General features: G+C 40.5%; 1 protein-coding gene across 2 annotated transcripts; it reads right to left on the bottom strand.

The window, feature by feature from the left end:
* Positions 1 to 6,621: 6,621 nt before the first annotated feature.
* On the bottom strand, positions 6,622 to 19,298 carry LOC137368995 (G2/mitotic-specific cyclin-B1-like). Of its 2 annotated transcripts, XM_068029445.1 has the most exons (9): positions 19,184 to 19,296; positions 16,321 to 16,458; positions 15,901 to 15,993; positions 14,521 to 14,700; positions 13,079 to 13,237; positions 9,752 to 9,988; positions 8,751 to 8,891; positions 8,553 to 8,663; positions 6,622 to 6,881 (listed from the first exon to the last, which is right to left on the bottom strand). In XM_068029445.1, exons 1-9 carry the CDS (start codon positions 19,202 to 19,204, stop codon positions 6,771 to 6,773), a joined length of 1,191 nt encoding a protein of 396 aa, XP_067885546.1. In that variant the 5' UTR covers positions 19,205 to 19,296; the 3' UTR covers positions 6,622 to 6,770. The 2 variants fall into 2 exon arrangements, with proteins under 2 accessions (XP_067885546.1, XP_067885547.1); XM_068029446.1 differs by lacking the exon at positions 14,521 to 14,700 and having other exon boundaries at positions 19,184 to 19,298.
* Positions 19,299 to 20,887: the final 1,589 nt, after the last annotated feature.

Genomic DNA, 20,887 nt, shown 5'->3' with positions numbered 1-20,887 from the left:
AATTTTTTACATCCTTTCATCAAACCATTTGTCCAAATGATTCTTGCCGACAAACCTGACCACAAACCTGATAGTCAAACGAGATTATTCACCAATTGCATTTGTTCGAGGAGTCTCTCCTCATTGCGCCAAAAGTTTCAGGTGCAGCAAGATCTTTTCTTTAGATTGCAGTTTTATATTTGCTTTAAAATTATCCTCACGACAACCTGATATATATTATTTTATGGCAAAGTAGGTCACACTAAAAATTGAAGTTTCCCTGACTTTAGCTTCTGAAACATGCTGTGCCAAATGTGCATGAATGTTGATTAAATAAGTTGGAACTTGAGATTTTAAGACTCAAAATAAACATACTGGTGTGGATCCAGTTTCCTTGGGCCCAGATTGTTTAATGCTGATTATGCCCATTTTAAATTCAAGCATATTCTGAGATTGGAGGGTAATTGCGTGCATCATTGCAGCAGCAAAATGGATGCAGCTTCAAGTTGCATCTGAGGGAGGAAACTCCAGGTCAGAGTGTTTATTGCATGTAGAACAGTACTACTGATTGAAGACAAAGTCCATCCTTACAAAAGGGCATTTTGTATTCTTCAACTGGTACTTTGGATTTAATTACATTAACTGTCCATCCATTGTTCTGTAAAAGTTATAAAGTGATATTTCCTGCACTATTCTCTTGGGGTCAGTGGCACTGATAAGCAGATCTTGTATTGCCCACTACCTCGCTAAATTGTGTAATTGGAAGATTATAACACCCGTGTATACAGGAATACTCTAACCTTGAAAACTAGACTACGAAAAGAATTCTTGAAAGGAGTACCAATTACAATCCAGCTATTCTTTATTCTAAAAGACTTTATTCTACACGAAATATCAAATGAACAGCACAAGACGACATGTTTCCTATCACTCCTTGTACTAACAAACAAATGAATGGCTGCCACTATTCTAGATTAGATTAGATTAGAGATACAGCACTGAAACAGGCCCTTCGGCCCACCGAGTCTGTGCCGACCATCAACCACCCATTTATACTAATCCTACACAACCATATTCCTACCAAACATCCCCACCTGTCCCTATATTTCCCTACCACCTACCTATACTAGTGACAATTTTTTATAATGGCCAATTTACCTATCAACCTGCAAGTCTTTTGGCTTGTGGGAGGAAACCGGAGCACCCGGAGAAAACCCACGCAGACACAGGGAGAACTTGCAAACTCCACACAGGCAGTACCCAGAATCGAACCCGGGTCCCTGGAGCTGTGAGGCTGCAGTGCTAACCACTGTGCCACTGCGCAGAATTTATTTATAAGTCAATTAACCTTAAGCTGTCTGATCTTTTTGTTACAGGCTATACCTAATTTAGTTTTAGTTTAGTTTAGAGATACAGCACTGAAACAGGCCCTTCAGCCCACCGAGTCTGTGCTGACCATCAACCACCCATTTATACTAATCCTACACTAATCCCATACTCCTACCACATCCCCACCCGTCTCTATATTTCCCTACCACCGACCTATACTAGGGGCAATTTATAATGGCCAATTTACCTACCAACCTGCAAGTCTTGTGGGAGGAAACCGGAGCACCCGGAGAAAACCCACGCAGACACAGGTAGAACTTGCAAACTCCACACAGGCAGTACCCATAATTGAACCCGGGTCGCTGGAGCTGTGAGGCTGCGGTGCTAACCACTGCGCCGCCCTGTGGGAAGTGGGTAGTGACCTGCATAATCCTGTATTGCAGTTCATCGGACATCGATGGAGTGGAACCTCTTCTGGTTCCTGAAGATCATGGGGATCTATATAGGGGCCCAGGATGGCAATGATTTCATCAATCATTCCCTGAACTCTGTAATTCTGTAATGCAGAAAAAATGCAGGTCCTGCCATTCTGCTGTCGGGATTCCAGGAGCAGGTATTTGCTGTGCCAAGCAACAGCTGTGACCTTAATACATCTCTGCATTCTGAGCTGATGTTGCTGTTCTTTCAAGATGTAGCAAGCAGGGTAGATAAAGGGGAACCAGTAGATTTAGCGTATTTGGATTTCCAAAAGGCATTCGATAAAGTGCTACTTAAAAGGTTACTGCACAAGATAAGAGCTCATGCTGTTGGGAGTAATATATTAGCATGGATAGAGGATTGGCTAACTAATAGGAAACAGAAAGTCAAGATAAATGGGTCATTTTCAGGTTGGCAAACTGTACCTAGTGGGGTGCCACAGGGATCAGTGCTAGGGCCTCAACTATTTACCATCTATATTAATGACTTGATGAAAGGACAGAGTGTATTGTAGCCAAATTTGCTGATGATACAAAGATAGGTGGGAAAGCAAATTGTGAGGACAGAAAGAGTCTACAAAGGGATATAGATAGGTTAAGTGAGTGGGGAAAAATTTGGCAGATGGAGTATAATGTGGCAAAATATGAGGTTGTCCACTTTGATAGGAAAAATAGAACAGCAAAATATTATTTAAATGGAGAGAGACTGCAGAATGCTGCAGTACAGAGGGATCTGGGTGCCCTCATACATGAATCACAGAAAGTTAGCATGCAGCTACAGAAAGTAATTAGGAAAGCAAATGGAATGTTGGCCTTTATTGCAAGGGGGATGAAGTATAAAAGTAGGGAAGTCTTGCTACAACTGTACTGGGCAGTGGTGAGACCACACCTAGAGTACTGCGTACAGTTTTGGTCTCCCTTTTAAGGAGGGATATACTTGCATTGGAGGCAGTTCAGAGAAGGTTCACTAGGCTGATCCCTGGGATGAAGGGGTTGTCTTCTTATGAGGAAAGGTTGAGCAGGTTGGGCCAATACACATTGGCGTTTAGAAGAATGAGAGGTGATCTTATTGAAACATAGAAGATTCAGAGGGGAGTTAACTGGGTAGATGTTAAGAGGATGTTTCCCCTTGGGGAGACCCCTTATTTTGAAACTGTGCCACCTAATTCTAGATTCCCCCACTGAGTTAGATATATTTTTGATCAACAAGGGGGTCAAGGGTTATGGGTAGGGGGCAGGCAGGAAAGTGGTTTTGAGGCCAGAATCAGATCAGCCATGATCTTATTGTGTGGTGGAGCAAACTCAAGGGGCCGAATGGCCTCTCCTGCTCCTATTCCTTATGTTCTTACAAGGGTGGTCTTTAGAAGAACAAGACTACCTTCTACAGGCCTGACAAATGTCAGCCTTGTTTCAGTGGTAGCACAATCAGATGTGAGTCAGACTGTTGTGGGTTCAAGGTGCACTCTACAGACATTAGCACATAATCTAGGCTGACATTGCAGTGCAGTACTGAGAAAATACTGGACTATTGAGGATCGTGTCCTTCAAATGAGGCATTAAACTGAGGCCCCTTCTACCCTCTCAGGTGGATGCACAAGATCCACTACTTGAAGGGGAGTTCTCCCAGCTGCATGGCCAATATTTATCCCTCAGCTGACACTAAATGCAGATAATCTGGTCATTTATTTCATTGTTACTTGTGTGCAAATTAGCTGCCTCATTCCCTACATTACAACAGTCACTACACTTCGAAAGTACTTCATTGGCCGTAAAGTGCTTTTGGATGTCCTGAGGTTGTGAAATGTGCTACATACTTCAGAATTTGTCAATGTTGTAGTCCGGTTTGTCTTGGCAGAGTGATTTGAGGAGTGAGATCATCTGATGAAACTCAAAGATTATGTCCAACCAGAGTTGGCTATCCGAGTGAGATTGGTCTCCTGAAATCCAGCCAGGTCAACTTAATCATAACTTCAAGAAGGGGAAAGCTTGCTGAACTCTGATACCCGACAGGTTTTCTGTCAACTAAGATGATGTGGGCAGATTGCAGTAACAGCCATCTTCTGTTTTAGTCATCGACTGTCTGAAGATCACTGTGCATGATAATAGAAAACTGTACCAAGAAAATTACTTCCAGTTATAAGCACATTGAGGTTTGTCATTTTAAAAGATATAAATGCACAGAGTGCATTCATGCAACTCTCAAAGCTGGCTTTTTTAAGGTCTAGTTGGCTTATAATACCAGATATGGCTCCAGAAAAAGGCGATTTTGGAGGAAAACCTCACAGCACTACAAGGCTTATCTAGCTAAGTTTATGGCCTGCAATGTCTTTCTGGGAATAAAGTCCTGCAACCCCATGTGTGTGCCATCTCAGGAAGTTGCGCATCCAGATTGCTTGTGGCCAGAGATGGATGGCGCCGCCTTCTCCATAAACAGATAGCGACCTTCCAAACACCAGCTTCTTCAACACTCCTAAGATTACACACATGGAAGAGGATTGGGATCCACAGATTTGAGAAAGAATACTAAGGCTACAAAAGCACGGTCACATTCATAAGCACTTTGGGACCATGTTTGCATCTTTAGTTCCCCCTTTTACATGAGCTGATAGCAGAATTAAAATCAAGTGGCAGGACCCTCACACATATATGCAAACAAAGGTTAAGTGACACAGTTAAGATTCCAATGCCATTATTGGGTCTGCCTGTCTGACTAACACCAGTTCCTGTTCCTACCTATCAATCATGGACAGACAAGTTGAGAAGTGGCTATTTCCAGCAATACTTAAAGAAATCTTCAGCTGCGGTCAGGTAAAGCAAGATGGTGCTTTGGGAGACAATTTTCTGGCAGTGGACCTTGCATCGTAAAGCATTGAAACATTATGTAGTTGCTGCACACCTTTTGCCAGCTACTCCACAGTGCTGTTTCTTTTTGATCCCAACTTTAAATACACCTCCCCTTCACACTGCTGCAGAAGGCCATTCACAAAGGGCCACCTTAGCCAGTTTCACACTTCCAAATCGGAGAGCTGCTTATTGGGAAGCATGTTTAATGCATTATAATGAGGGTCCATCACAAAAAGCGATCAGGTCTCATGCCATCTCCTCTAGGCAGCAGCTGCACATACCAGCCTAATTAATGCCCATGCACCTAAATTGCCCCCAATAAATTCATCTCACCCATTTACTTGGTGGCACCCATTTCTATTGCAAACACATTAATGCATCTTTTCACACGACAGTTCTGTAGGTGCACTACACCTTTCTATTTAGGATACATAAAACGACCTGCACAGTAACAGATATAGTACTTAAAATAGTGTTGCCTCCAACTATATCATGCTACTGGTTCTGTAAACACCAGATTTATTGGACTATTTATTTATTGCCAATGGAAAACAGCACCAAATTGATAAGATTTTATTTCATGTTATTAAACAGTGAGCACTAAATTAATGTCAATGTAGGAACTTTAGTGCCCCCAGTGAGAGATCTCTAATAATGTTCTGGTGGGGCAGAGCTTATTTAGTTAGTTTAACATTACAGAGAAAGTTAAGAATTGTAATTGAGAAGTCTATAAAATTCAGGGGCACATGGCACAATTCAGTGTGGAAAAATGATAGAAACTAAATTCTAATCCATTTAGATGTTTGTTAGCATACTAAATTTAAAGTAATTATTCAGTCCAGTCAAGCTCCATTTGTAACCCATCCACCATCTTAAACATTTACTCCCTCCATTACCAGTGCACTGTAGCTGCAGTGTTTACTACTTACAAGATACACTGCAGTGACTCACCAAGGCTTCAATACTTCAACAGCACCTTCTAAACTCTCAATGTCTACCATCTAGAGTTCAGGGCAATTGGTGTATAGGAACACCGCCACTTGCATGTTCCTCTCCAAGTCTCACACTATGCTGACTTGGAAATACATTGCTGGCCCTTCATGGTCACTGGGTCAGAATTCTGGAACTTCCTACACCCATGGACTGCAGTGGGTTCACCAACGTCAAGGTGATTAAATATTTGCTTGCTAGTGTCACCATATCCAAATGAACAAAAAAAAACTGGACAAGATAGAGTTTTTCCTCCCATCTTCCACATAGTTAGCATGCTAGTGGTTCAGATTTATGTATTTAACATACCCAAGCCAAGAAGGGACATTCATAGTTTTAGCAGAATCATGTATCAAGTTTTGGCCTGTGAACAGGTCAGTGCAAGTGTCAAATGGCATAACTCTACCTCTTAATTCTCAATCCTTTCACAAGTGGGATTAGTGTTTTCCTATCCCCTCCATCCAGATCTCATTTTGAATCCCTTTATCAAATCGCCTGTCAGCCTTCAAGTCCCAATTTCTCTATAATTAAAGTTCCTCATCCCAAGCCATTCTCATGAATCTGCTGCACTCAGTGCTTTCATATCCATTGGAAAGTGTGGCACCCAGCACTAGATGCCACACTAGCTTCTTATACATGTTTGAGCAATCTTTGCTCATACACTCTATGCCCCTATTAATAAAAGCATAGTATACTATGCTTTATTAACCACTCAAATCTGTCCTACCACCTTCATGACATATGCACATATACCCTTAGCATCCCATCGAGTTGAACCACTTCTATTGTCTCTCCATGCTCTTCCTACCATTTCACATTTTTCCACATTGACCTCCATCTGGCACTTATCCACCAAATCATGTCCTTTTGAACACTGTCCTCACAGCCCAATGCTTCCCAGTTTCAGATCATCTGCAAAGTTTGCAATTGTGCCCTTCGATGAAATGAAAACACATTTAACTTAATGTTATTCAAGTTGGACAGTGACAATTTCACACCAACATTTTTAAAATCAGTTTTATTAGTGAACAAAATTCAGATAGTAGATAAAATGGAAACTACATTTCTTATTTACAGTAGCACATAGTGCTGACAAGCATCTCAGACAAGACTATACAAGAACATGCTGCCTTTCAAAGAAAGGTATGGTAGCTATTTCCGGGGGAGTAAGTGCTTTGAAAGGTTGACCACCACACCAGACTTTAGCTGTTGAATGTTGCTGATTTTCATTTGCTTGCTGCTTGCATACTTGTTCTTAATAGTCTGGAAAGAGACCAAAATGGTAATGTTAATAAAGCTACAATAGCAATCAAACTAAGACGGCATTGAAACAATGACTCAAAGGCTTCAAAGCTCGGTTCATTTTTAGCTAAAGAACATGGTTCAGTTAATGACTGGATTTGCATAAAGAGCTTCTCCCAGCACGGTGTTGCTATTAAAGTCTGATTGGTAGTGTCACTAATTTACTCTTAAAGCTTGAGCACTTCAGAATACCAGAAACTCCAGCCTTTTGACCCACATGGATTTTAAGTAAAGCTTTTGACAATGTCCCAGGTGATTGTCAGAGAGGGATCCAAAGTTGACTTGTGGCAAGAAGAAACGGTAATTGGTTGACAAATGTTTGTGACCAAGCCATTTCCAGTGGAAGTTTTGCAGGGCAGTGTACTAAACATTTATTGCTTGGTGGTGTAATAAGTTAGACTTAAACGCAAGGGTCTGATTAAGTTTACAGATGGTGTGGCTGATAGCAGGAAGGTATCAGTCTTGCTATCAGCTGGCAGATAGAATTTAATCTATTTATTTGAGGGAAGGCAATACCAAGAAATGGTCAGATACTGAGATGTGTGGAGGAATAGAGACCTTGGAATGCATGTCCACAGATCCCTGAAGGTAGTGAAACAGGGAAAAAAAAAAAAAGTCATAGAATAAAAACTGAGGTTTTGCTAAAACTGTACAGACTAGTTAGGCCACAGCTAGAGTACTGTGCAGAGTTCTAGTAACATTATGCAGAAGGATGTGATTGCACTTGAGGTTACAGGATAATTGAGGATGTAGCCTGGAATAGAGAATGAGCTGCAAGGAATGATCAGATAGACTGGGGTTGTTTTCCTTGAAACAGGGGAGGTTAAAGGAGAGATTTAGATGGAGGGGCCTAGGGTTTCCCTTAGAGGAAAATAAAGAGGAAACATACAATTAAAGTAATTGGCAGAAAGATTGGCTAGGGGTTGGAAAGTCAAGTTGAAAATTTTTCCACCCAAGTGTTGGTTTTGGAATTTTTCTTCCTAGGATGTGGGCATTGCTGGCAAGGCCAGTATTTGTTGCCCATCCCCAATTACCCTTGAACTTCATGGCTTGCTAGACCATTTAAAAGTCAACCACATTATTGTGCACCTGGAGTCATTTGTAGGGCAGACCAGGTGAGGATGGCAGATTTCCTTCAAGGAAATTAGTCAACCAGATGGGTTTTTACAATAAATGACAAAACTCTTGTCACCATTAGATTTTTTTTTATTTAGAGTTCAAATTTCACCCTCTGCCATGGTGGGATTTGAGCCCATGTCTACATAGCATTAGCTTGGGACTCTGGATTACTAGTCATGGCAATACCACTACACACCCCTGCCTCCCCAAAGTTCAATGCCAGTCGTGCTAATCAAAGACCAAATAAAAAAAATGCTAACAGTAGTTAGGATTAATTCAATAGTTAAATGTCAGACTAGGGCATGACAGTAAAAAAATTCCAGTCAAATTAAGTTACTAACTCTGAATTCTAAAGGTCGAGGTACCACATGCAATAACATTTTCCCTTTAAACAATACCATGCTTGAAATCCAAAATGGGGACCTTTATACTGTACAAGAGTGTAAGATAGCTGTCATTTCACAATCTAAAAGGCAAGAGGCAATATTCAGTTACACACCAATACAGGCTTACCATATGTTTCGTGAGGCCTTGATTGACTGTCACAACATTCTTGGCAATGTGCTCCATCACTGGAACAAGATCATCTTCTTTATAGGTCATATAATGCTGCAGAAGAGGTGTCTGAAAAGATTTAGGTTGAAATAGTTACTGTTTAGTGTTTGTAATGAAATCAGCTAGATAAGGCTGAGTTTGGAAGTCAGTACTCACCCATTCACCAACATTTAAGACTTTCTGAGCAAGACAAAAAGCAGCTGCAGCAATCTGGGATGGAAGATAATGAATCATCTCGTAGTCAACTATGGTGAGTTCCATTAGATATTTAGCCAGAGTGTGGTGTTCAGAGCTTACCTAGGAGAATGAACAGTGAAAGCAAGCTCAAATCTTCAAGGCAAGTGTCTTGTAAAAAGATAAATCTTTGGCACAAAGGATGGTAAATTTAAAGTGTATGGTCAGATTTCAGTTATTGAAATGAAAATCCTTGGCTATTCAAGCTGAATTTTCAATTGCTAAAAACAGAATATTTTCCAACTTGAAAACCACTAAACTTGTATACAAGAGAAAGACTATATTCCCCTTACTTGATTCAGTGCTCAGCTATTTGCTCAAGTCCAGTTTGATCAGTTACAGTACAAATTCAAACCATTAAAATTGTATACTTGTATCAAAACAAGTTGCAGTCAGAAGGCTGTGAAATTCAAACAAGGACAACCTACAAACATCTGTAGTGAAAGACTTAGTGTCCACTACCTTGGAACTCATAGCACTAGAGTCTAGTCACTGTAGTAATGTAGGAAATGCAACAGCCAGCCAATCCGAAAACAGACAAATAAACATTGGCTAGGACATTGGGAGAGCTCTTATTTTGAAGTGCTTGTGTCTATAGAATGAGGTTTGAACCCCTAACCCTCTGAACTACACTATAGTGGGGCCACCTTTCAGATGAGTAATAGGTTTGTTTGAGATCAGATGGACATGTCGAGAGATCCCTGGTGGCATGGTCAACATTAACCATAAATGGCATGATCATTTGCCACTTTTGTTTGCACTTCAGAAGTAGCAAAGTGTAAAGTGCTGGAGTACCAAGGACAGAAGGATCTCTAGAAAATGCAAGTTTCTTTTGTACAGCTTTTCATTTATATTGGAGTTGCACTTCAGTTTTTCTATAGAGAATTAATCTTGGCTGAATACAAATTGAAAGCTAGACTTACTCCTGCAATTTTTGAAGACCGCCTCAGAAAGTGCAGGGGAAGAGGCCTGCCAAGAGAAAAGTTAAGTTTCTGAAGAATCTTCCTCTCCATCTCACGTATTGCAGCTGTAGAGTATGTGTTGTCTGTAACATAGACAAAGTCACCAATTTCTGGGGGATACATTTCTTCATATTTGGATGCCACTAGCATTGCTGTCACACCAACAAGTTGTAGATTGCTCTTTGTTACTGGGTTATCCTGAAACAGACCAGTTTAAAAAAAAAAAGTTGTATTAGAATTTGTATGAAGTCTGCTGCCTGTAACCCAAGCAGCAAACAAAGTTCACCCATCACCCCCTGTGCTTGCTGACCTACATTGAAAACCAGTATGAATTGTCTGGGAGCCAAATTCCTCCATAGCCTTCCCCTTCACCCTACAACCCTCAGATCTCCACTTCAATTCTGGCATCTTAATGAAGCAATGAAAATTAGATCGCTTAGCTGCTGAGGCCCTAGGTTTTTAAAATTCCCTTCACGACGTTACTAATCAATTGGTCACTTGAACCAATTGCTCATGGTTCAAATTAACACAGCCGTGGGACATTTTACTATGTTAAATGCATGATAAAATAAAAATTTGTTAACCTGGAAAGGTTTGCTCCCTTAGCAGAATTCAGATTGAACTGGGTACTAAGCTTCCAAACACCTAGGGCATTGGACTCAAATGCTTGTATCCAATAAAAAAAAAATCTCACTGGAGGGCTAAAAGGCCAGAGTTCAACAGCTGATCAATAGTTCTTTCCCATGTCTGGGAAAGTTTGAAGCTTGGATATTTTACTCTGGTACAGTGATGCTAGTCACTCCTGCAAGCAATGAGCATATGCCATACTATCCAATAGTTTTGAATAGCTTAGTCAAAGGGTTTAGTATCTGAACAGGATGAGGTTTTTTCCCCACATGTGCTTCCCTAACTTTTGCAAAGCCTGGCAAACACTGGAAAAAATGCCAGATACAAGTTAGGATGTTTTATATTTAGTGGGTGTTGTAACAAGTGTCATCTCAATTCAATTAACTATTGAACAAAACACACTATCCCTGTTGGATCAGCTCTGGGTTTGAGGTGAGCCAGTTTCCCCTTCACTAGCACAAAGTTCTCTTCCTGAACTTAACTAGCCCATTTTTATCTCTTGTTTCTAGGTGAAAGGACATCCTGCCATGCCCTATTCATATCCTATTCATAACTTTAAACATGGACTATATTCAGCATAGCATCTTCTGGAACAATTTGAGTTTTAAATGAATCACAATGGACATTAAACGTAGACATGGGCTACAAAAGACAGCCAAAGGTCAGTTGGCCTTTGGTCAGCCAGCTTTTGAAAGGACAGATTAAGGTCAATGCCCATCCTGAAAATTAGACGACATTACTGAATTGGACAGGTTTCTCTTGGAACAGAAGTGATTCCTCCTGAGGAGGGTAAAGACATTTTTTTTTTTATTTTATTAAAACAAGGATGGGGCTAAAATCAACCTAGACCTCCCTCTTCTCTCCTCTACCCCATATTTGGAAAAGAAACAAAAGTCACATGGTAGGGCAGCACATTGGGCTCCTTTTAAATATAGACTTTGACTGCAGGAAAAGCAGAAAGCAGACAAGTCAGTACCATTGTGTCTTTAAAGAGCCTGTTTCTTAAAGTCCACTAGTACAGAAAACAAAACGAAACAAGCAACTAACTTCATGACCTGTTCAAAGTCCAGAGAATTCTGCAACAGTTTTGATATACCCACTCCCATCAAGACAATCCAAGCAAATTAAACTATTCCCTTTGCTTTAATTTGTAAAAGCAGACTCAACCATCTTATGTGCATGAGTGATGTAGTATTAAACTTTTGGGGTGAAAGTGAATAAAATAATCCTATTTAAACCCATGAAAAAAAGTTATTCAAATTGGCCATACACTGTTTAAATTTAATCAAAAGGGATTGATTACAGATAGTAAAAATGGGAAAGAACTGGGGTTTCAGTTCTCCGTGCTGTTTAACAATCCTGACTAATCTGAATTAACTCCAAGAAAAAGCCACTTTTCCTTGCCCTTAGATTATGTGGCTCAAGAAACTAGGTGCTTTTTTTTGGTCATTTTGGCTTACAGCAGAAGTGTTAAATAAAATGTTAAGCATTCTATAGATTGTGTTCACCAAGAGCTAGCTTTAAAAAAATTAGAACTAGAAATAAACAGAAACCATTTAACCCCTTGTGCCCACATCAGTCAACAAGGAGCCATCCGACTTTCCAGATCTTAGTCAGTAGCCTTTATGTTACAGCACTTCAAGTGCATATCCAAATACTAATTATGAGAGTCTGCCTCTACTACATTTTCAGGCAGTGAGTTCCAGATCTCCACCACCTCTGGATGGGCAACAATTTCTCCTTAAAACCTTAAATGTACACTTCTGGTTTCAAATCCCTCAAAGGGGAGGGAGCCTTCCTATCCACTATCTAGACCTCAACTCTACATTTTGCTGCCTCGTCTGTGCCAAAGAAAATAACCCTAGCCTATCCAATCTTAACCTCAAATCTCTTCTGTACAATCAGATCTTTCCTATAGGACAGTGACTAGAACTACATGTAGTACTCCAGCTCTGCCTAACCAATGCATGTTTACAGTTTCAGCATAAAACAGTAGCTCTTGTATTCGATGCCTTGGCTAATAAAGCCACCTTCAGGGTCTGTGGCCATGCACTCAAAGGTCCCTCTACACTTCAGTATCCTACCATTTATTGTAGTTTCTCTTGCTGGCTTACCCAAATGCATTAACTTGCCCTTCTCTAGATTGAACTCTATTTGCCACTGTTCCACCCACCTGGCTAGTAACCTGCCACTTTGCCTTGGACCCCATGTTTACTGTAGCCAGTCTGCTATGTGGGACCTTATCAAAAGCCTTGCTAAAACCAGAGACTACATCAAATGCAGTACCCTTAATTATGCATTGTAGGATGGCAAAATAAGTCAGAAGGTAGGGACAACAAACAATTTTGAACTTGAAATGTGAACTTCAAATGAAGAATGGGTCATGGAATGGAGTTTAACCAATGCAATACATTAAGGAAATGGTCAGGTAACAGGCTGGTTATAGAAAATTGAATGTTTCTATTTCTGATTAACTCTCCCCATATGCTACTTGACCTGGTGAGTATTTCCAGCATGATTTTTCATATTTGAAGCATAAAACCATGGGAATAAGAGCAAGACAATTGAATAAGATAGCATATTCTGCACTGTAAACCAAGGTGGGAGAATTGAGGCAGATGTGGGAATCAAATAGTAACTAATTTGAAATACTGCTCTTACCTGAAGGAATCGATCTATGATTGATACAGTCATGTATAAGGTTTCTTGGAGCAGCTGAAATTTTCTCTGAACTTGTACAAGCCAGTCTATTAGGATAGCACGCATATTCCCAGTTATCTCCTTTCCGTCCAAGTATTTTGGCCTCACTGACTGCTCCACCTTTCAGAAAATAAGAATTTTGGTAGTAACAGGGTATTGCTCAAAAATACAAAGTTACACTTATGGAACTACAATAGTACATTTTTTTTTTAAATGTTAAAAATCAGAAGAGGGAAAGCATGCATTTTATTGTACATGATACAAATCTTCCTCCACCACCCTCCAGAGGAGGGCATTCAGTGGGGTACAGCTCCACTTCAGACCCTGGTAACATGCCCAAATGGCTGTCATTCAGCTGACTAAACAAGAGCCACCAAGCACAGCTTTGCCCCTCAGATTTAAAAAAAAATGGCAAGAATCCAGATAGTCTCCCCATAAAGTGTTGGTGCAAAAGCCAGTTGTACTACAATGTACAAATCAAACTAATTGAACCAAACACTTTTGTATGCACTAGTTTCTTGCAGGAAGAACTCTAGTCTTTCTCCTCCTCCCTGCACCCCTGTCAAAAGAAGTTAGAATGGAAGCAGCTTTATTTCCACAGTACTAATATCTATAGCCTTTCCTCCTTCCAAGCTGGAGATTAAAACCTTTGTGCTCAAGAGTCAGTTAAAAAATGCAGAATAGTTTAAGAGTGAAGACAGTACTAGAAAGCTGGAGATTAGCATCTTCAGTCACCTGAAGATGGGGAACTAATTGGGCACAATGGCTTACAACACTGTTGTACAGAGTATCTATAATACTAGTAATGCTCTTGTAAAACATCTTTGTTTGATAAAAGATATGGGGCATGTAACCAAAAACAAGAGGCAAGAGGATAAAAGCCTGCTCAGGTCACAAAAAACCCCAACCGAACCACATCAGACTAGAGCCTGACCCCACCGCTGGAATGTTCCCTTTACCCTCCACCTCTACCTCCGGACTCCCAATCTGTAGGAAGCTGCAGCAAGAGTGTGATGTGTCATCACACTCATTGTGCAGACTCCATTTCTCTCTTGAAGTCCCAGACTCCCAGCTCAGGTAGGCTTTTCAACTTTTGACACTTACCAGCAGAGCAAAATGCAATTCTTGCTGTGTCCCCCCAACCCAGAAGAGCAACCTGACCCCAACACATGTCAGGTCCAGGTTGGACAGCAGGCCAGACAAGAGGGCACACCAACTTTATAAGACAACCAAGGATGGGAATTAACATTGATTGCCAGACCAGAAGCCAGCTTGGTACATGTTAGAATATGGGCAGGGTTTGTGATTATGCCAAGTTTAGAGGGTGGAAGATGGGAGAGACAGAGTCAGGAGAGCATTGGAATGGTCATTCAAGATGTTAAGTCACGTTAACAAAACCTGACCTCCAGTTGTCTCAAATATTTGTAGATATCTTTAACATATTCACTGCATAGCATGGGGTTGTCACCATCATCTGCATCAACATCTTTAACAGGAAGCAGCACATCAGAGAAGGCCTGGCACAAATCTTCAGGTATACAGCCTGATGTTTCCATCAGAGATGGCGACACTGGCACCTGTAACTGAACAGTTGCCATGGTAGCAGAAAATTAATGTAGGTAGTCTTTCCAGAAGTACAGAACAAAATTCCAGATTTTATACCCAATGTCAAGATTTTAAAAAGTTATCACTAATAAACCAATACAAGTTGCAATAGTCAATTGTTCATAAGGCTGGTCTTGAATTATCACCTGTTATTTATATATTGGAAGCTGTCAGCATCTTTCACTTCAGCATGGCAAATAGTATTAAAATTTGCTTAAAAATAAACATTGTATGAACTGCTTGAATTGGCTCAATTCTCAAAAGTTCAGAGACTCACCTGTATTTACCACCCTCTTAACTTCTGCCATTAATCTTGGCAATTTATTATAAAACCAGCCCTTGGCCAGCAATTACATTTAAATTTGGTGTTGGAGATAGAGTTGCAAAAAGCTTTATGAATAGATGGATAGATAGGAAAATAAGCAAGATAGTTACTCAGCCTGTACTTTGCTTTATTTCAAAAGAAATTTAAAAATTAGGCTACTGTAATCAATTTTATTTTATTCAGAGATACAGCACTGAAACAGGCCCTTCGGCCCACTGAGTCTGTGCCGATCAACAACCACCCACTTTATACTAACCCTACAGTAATCCCATATTCCCTACCACCTACCTACACTAGGGGCAATTTAAAACAGCCAATTTACCAATCACCTGCAAGTCTTTGGCTGTGGGAGGAAACCGGAGTACCTGGCAAAAACCCACATGGTCACGGAGAACTTGCAAACTCCACACAGGCAGTACCCAGAATCAAACCTGGGTCCCTGGAGCTGTGAGGCTGCAGTGCTAACCACTGTGCCACCCAATTGTGTCACATTTGAAAAAAGTGAATCTTAAAGATTTGTATGTATAAAATACAAAAGTAAACTACAGATAGCAGTTTTGTTGGTGGGGTGATGGAGGGAAAGGTTACAGTTTAGGGAAACAGCAAGCAGCCACTAATTACCTGTTGAGTTACTCTAGGAACTGAGTTTAGGTACAAGATTAGGGATTTGATTTTTTGCTCTAGTTCAGTTAGAATATGGACAAACTAGGATGAAGCTCTACTTTAACAGCAGAGGTTTTTCCTGAAGTTCAATACTAATACTTACAAGCAGCACTATATCTATAATGTTTGCCATTATATTATCTCCCATTTTACATTATGACAAGTTTATAGGCTACAGCAATATAGTTACCTTTGGTATATCTTCATAGTTCTCAGTTTGTGAAACAACTGCTTTGTTGAGCTTTTTCACTGGTTCCACTTTTGGGACCACTGTACTTTTCCCCTGCAAAGTTGTAAATTTAGGAATTATTGCATAAACTTGCCTTTCTTCCCACCCCCCAATGAGGATCTCTAGATCCCATCAAATGTTCTGATGGTGTTTATGCAGTAGTAGCTATCAATCTAGCCACAGCACAAAATTCAAGTTTTACACAAGGCTTAGAAAAAAAAAATGTAAACAGCCAAAATATCTGATTGCATGTTTAAAAGTTTGATAGGACAACAACATCTTTTTTGAATTCTAACAAGATGCAAGCAAGTCAAACGCAGTAACTTTTTTTTAGCCTGGTTTAAAAAAAAACGACAGGTTATCTAGCAATGGACAACATACCTTTTTCAAAGGGACTTTATTTCCTTGTGCCTTGTTTCCGATATCCACCAAAGCAGTTCTCGGTCTCAAGCCAAATTTTGTTCCAACTTTTGCTGGAAGTACTTTGGGTTCAACATGGTCTTTCCCAACATGAGTAGCCTGTAATTAAAATACTGCAGTTATGCTATTGACAAAATACTAAAATAAGAACCATACCAACAGTATTAGAATAGTTACAACATAGGAACTATTGGCCTGTTGTATGGCATGGCTGCTCTAACTCAGCTAGTCCTACTCCCATGTAGCCTTACAAATTTCTTAGATCATTATCCAAACCTCTTGAAAGCCACGATTGAGGCAGATTCAATCTCATGGCAGTGTAATACAGGTCCTAACCACTTACTGTTTCAAAAAAGCTCTCATGTTCCCATTGCCTCTCGAGTCACCTTAAAACAGCATCCACTGCCAACAGAAGGAATTTCTCCCCATCTACTCTGCTAAACATCATGATTGAGCACCTCTATCAAATCCTTTCAGCCTTCTCTCAAACAGCTCTAGCACCTCCAATTTATCCATGTAACTGCAGTACAAGTATTCATGTAGCCAATTTCTTCTCAATGGGTTTCAACTTGCACAAGACACCAGATTCCAGCTTGTTACAGCAGTCAGGTCAGAAGACCCAATACAAAGCACCGTCTACTGCCATCAGGGCAATAGAATGCTTTATAGGATCAAAATAAAGCAGGGAAAATATTTCATTTAATAAATGGTAGAAGTCAATACATCTTAGTAACAAGGTGAGCAATTCTTCCCCCACCCCCCACTAAGCTACAAGTGAAGAACCAGGCTGGTTACTAGAGTGATTTGCAGCACCAGATATTCAAAATGCAAGGATTGAGATAATATGCAAATCACAAACATTCCAAAGGATGGCACCGTGCAACACTCATTAATCCAATGTTATCATTTGTGAAATAACATAGGCCATAGTGGCAAAGAGGGAGAACACTGGCCAGGCAGGCTCCTTCTCATACAAAGTGATTGTGAAATTAGCCCATTAGATGGTCACACTCATTCTATGGGGGGGGGGGGGGGGGTGGGGGGGAAAGAAAGAGAAGGAGGGAAAGAGGGGGCAGCATTGCAGGGAAGAAATATTTTTTAAAAAAATTTCCAGCAAGAAGCTGTCCCTTTTAAAGGCTTACCTGGTTTAGTTTAGAGATACAGCACTGAAACAGGCCCTTCGGCCTTAGTTCAACTTTCTAAGATCCATGTTTGGAGAGTAGCAAGTGTAGAGAAATTGATATTGTACAATGTTGTGTAAACAATCCAGTTAAGTAATTGATTAGTGTCATTGCAATACACCTTCTGTAAAGAGGTAAACTCGCGTGCAAAAATCATTCACTAACTCGTATATTAAGTCAGTTTTGATTTCCCAAGGTCATGACTTCCTTTAAATACTGGGCAGGGAAAATTACACTCGGGATCTCAAGGGACAGAAAGTCCACTTACAAGAATGGTGTTGTACCAAGAGGGGAACTTCCAAAATTGGAGAATCTACTGAATAATTTTTTCTCTCAAAGGGATTTCTAGAAAAAAAAGTGCCAAAAACTCCAAACCCAAGAAGCAATTTAGAGGAAAAAAATGTCCCATATGTTAAACTCGGCGACTCTACTTGCTGATTGTAGTCAGTTTATTGCAAACTTGAGTCACACTTGTAAACTTACATTTATTTAGGGAATAAGGACTGGGAAAGGAGGAGAATATATCATGGAATCCAAGCCATCCAATGTTCTGTTCGGTGTTGGATGTAATATTTCAATTATCCTCCAACAACTGGACTTCGTAGTATTACCAACCATATCATTCAGTAGTCGAGTCCAGTTAGTTATTCACAGCTCGAAGTTATCGTCCTTCCCCCCCCCCCCCCCCTATTTGAATACAGGAGTACCCGCCCATCCGCAAAAATCACGTGCAATTGGTTCAGCACATTTATATTTAAAAAAAAGACAGGCGAGAGATTTCACCATGCATGTTAAAGAGCTTTATATAACAATTTAGAAAATTCGGTGGCTTTTAATTAACTCAGCTACAGAATAGCATTTCATTCATCACCCACCCGAAAAAAAATCCCGTGAATAGGAATTGGTGATAAACATCCATTACTAAACATCGTGGCCATCATAGTTTTCAATAGAACAGAAGAGCTTTCCCCCCCCCTCTCTCTCCCCCTTCCCCACCACAAAGAGAGCCTCGCCCCAACGTCTGAGCAGAGGAAACAGAGCCTGAGATGACGAAATATTTACAGTAAACAAGTCTTTAAGTTATATTCGGCCCGTTATGTGAAGCAAATATGTGCAGCCGTAACAGGCGTTACGGTCTAATATGAAATAAAAACAAGAAATGCTGGAATCACTCAGCAGGTCTGGCAGCATCTGTGGAAAGAGAAGCAGAGTTAACGTTTCGGGTCTTTCCACAGATGCTGCCAGACCTATGGAGTGGTTCCAGCATTTCTTGTTTTTATTCCATACTCCCAGCATCCGGTTTTATTTTACAATCTAATATGACTTTAGCCCACTTATTACATGTTCACATTTTAGTACCATAACCACGATATCATTAAAAGTTACAGATCAAGGCTTCCGCTCCGCTCGGTTTGGACAAGTTAAATAAATAAAAAGTAGTTGCGAAAGTTACGTTATACAGGAGCTTCTTTCGAGAAAAAAAAATTATCTACTCCAAGAGGCCAAACCTAAAACCAAAAGGGAGGCGTCGTGCTAGCCCTCAGGATAAGGAACTCCTTTACCAGCCGACCCCCACCGCACAACTTGAAACGATCTTGTGCACTCGTTACAATGGAATACATTTTCAAAGGAGTAACTCGAACCTTGCCCAGCCGGAGAGCCATATCCACCGCCTTAGTATTCAGCACTGCCTCCTGCTCCCTCGCTCTAGCTGTATCTGGGAAGCCAAACGCGCACCAAAGCAGTGCTTCTGAGTTCAGATTTAAAATCCCCGCCGCTCCGCGCTGATTCGCTGCCGTTCCACATTCCACCTCCTCTGATTGGAGGAGCCCACGCCTTTAGAATGCGTTGCCCGGGCGACGAATTTGTCTGACGTCACCTATTTGTATCGGTTTGGCCGGTGCATTATTGGAAATAAAGTTACAGATGCTGGGAGAGGGAGGGAGCTGTTGCTAATTCTAATTGCGGTTTCTTTGGTTCCACTGGTCATGTGAATTTTATTGTTTGTCTCTCTTTAAATTGAGGGCCATTTTTAATCATTGGTCGATTTGGATGCCACAAATATCACCGATCAGAAGAGGAGACAAGGCCGGATATAGGACTGTGCTAAACTACAACACGCCCACAAAACGGCTCTCAATGCATTTGAAATACAGTGGGGCCACATCCCAGCAAATTCACACATGTTGTACAACAGTGACCAGTGCAGTGAGCTGTAAACATAATTTTAAACAACTGAAAATCTGAATTAATCAAATTCCTGGAACTTTCCAAAAGGAAAGTTTGGCTAACATTTCGGCTCTGTACGCTTCAAAGCAATAAATCCTCAGTCCTCCCTATTTTATATTTGAGAGTGCCTCAAAAAAAAAATCTCAGATTGCAATTCAATATCTTCTTTCAGTCGGAATAAGTAACCACCTTATTAGGCGTAATTTGTTCAGGGCGTATCCGGGACAAAAAAAAAATCACCAGATTATTTTCTGAAACTGAACAAGTGATGCTGCCTCCTCTCTGTAGAAAAATAAGATTTTTTGGGGGGTATCAAAACAAGTTCCAGTTCAGTGCATGGAGAGAGGTGCTCTCCTTTGGATGATACAATAAACTAAGGCCCATGGAAAACATCTCTTGCTGCTATACAGAGGAGTTCTAGTGTCCTAGTCAACATTCTTTCCTCAACTAATAAGACTATCATTAATTGGCCATTTAGATCATCAGATTTACAGCATCTGCGTTAAGTTGCTTTTTATTTAGTTAACTTGCTGTTACCTCGATGTGCACAACTTGATTTATGTCATTGCCTGTATAAATAACAGCAAACAAAAATCATGGCTTATCAAATGCTTTGGAATGATTGGAGGATGCCAAATGTGTCATATAAATGCAAGTTTTTGCTTCCCTAAACAATTATCCCTACTCAAAATATTCTTCCCTCGATGAAGGGTTCTCACACCACAGCAGGTTATGTTAAGCATTCCATATGTCACAAGCACCAATACACATATGACCATCCTGGCAAAGGTGAGTAAGGGAGTTTGAAGATGATGATTTACAAGTCACAAACAACCAAGAGCAGGAGAGGAAGAGGAACATTATGTCCCACAATGTATCTGCCATATGGGAAGTTAATCATAGAATCATAGAAAGTTTAAGGCACAGAAAAAGGCCATTTGGCCCATTATGTTTGTGCTGGCTGAAAAATGATCCACCCATTCTAATCCCACCTTCCAGCATTTGGTCTGTAGTCTTGGCGATTATGGCACTTTAGGTGCATATCCAGATTCCTTTTGAATGAGTTGAGGGTCTCTGCCTCAAGTACCCTTTCAGGCAGTGAGTTCCAGACCCCCGTC

Source organism: Heterodontus francisci, chromosome 4, assembly GCF_036365525.1.
Source record: "Heterodontus francisci isolate sHetFra1 chromosome 4, sHetFra1.hap1, whole genome shotgun sequence".
Lineage (NCBI taxonomy): Eukaryota > Metazoa > Chordata > Chondrichthyes > Heterodontiformes > Heterodontidae > Heterodontus > Heterodontus francisci.
The sequence above is the reverse complement of the archived record's forward strand: the minus strand, read 5'-3'. Positions and strand labels throughout refer to the sequence as shown.

What these genes read in the sequence shown, in the direction of transcription:
- LOC137368995 (XM_068029445.1), bottom strand. Translation starts at nt 19,204, where the DNA reads ATGGCTCTCCGGCTGGGCAAG. An exon ending in ACTATGAAGATATACCAAAG is followed by an intron (nt 14,701 to 15,900) that starts GTAACTATATTG and finishes GCAACTGTTCAG; the next exon opens with TTACAGGTGCCAGTGTCGCC. An exon ending in AATATTTGAGACAACTGGAG is followed by an intron (nt 13,238 to 14,520) that starts GTCAGGTTTTGT and finishes ATTTTCTGAAAG; the next exon opens with GTGGAGCAGTCAGTGAGGCC.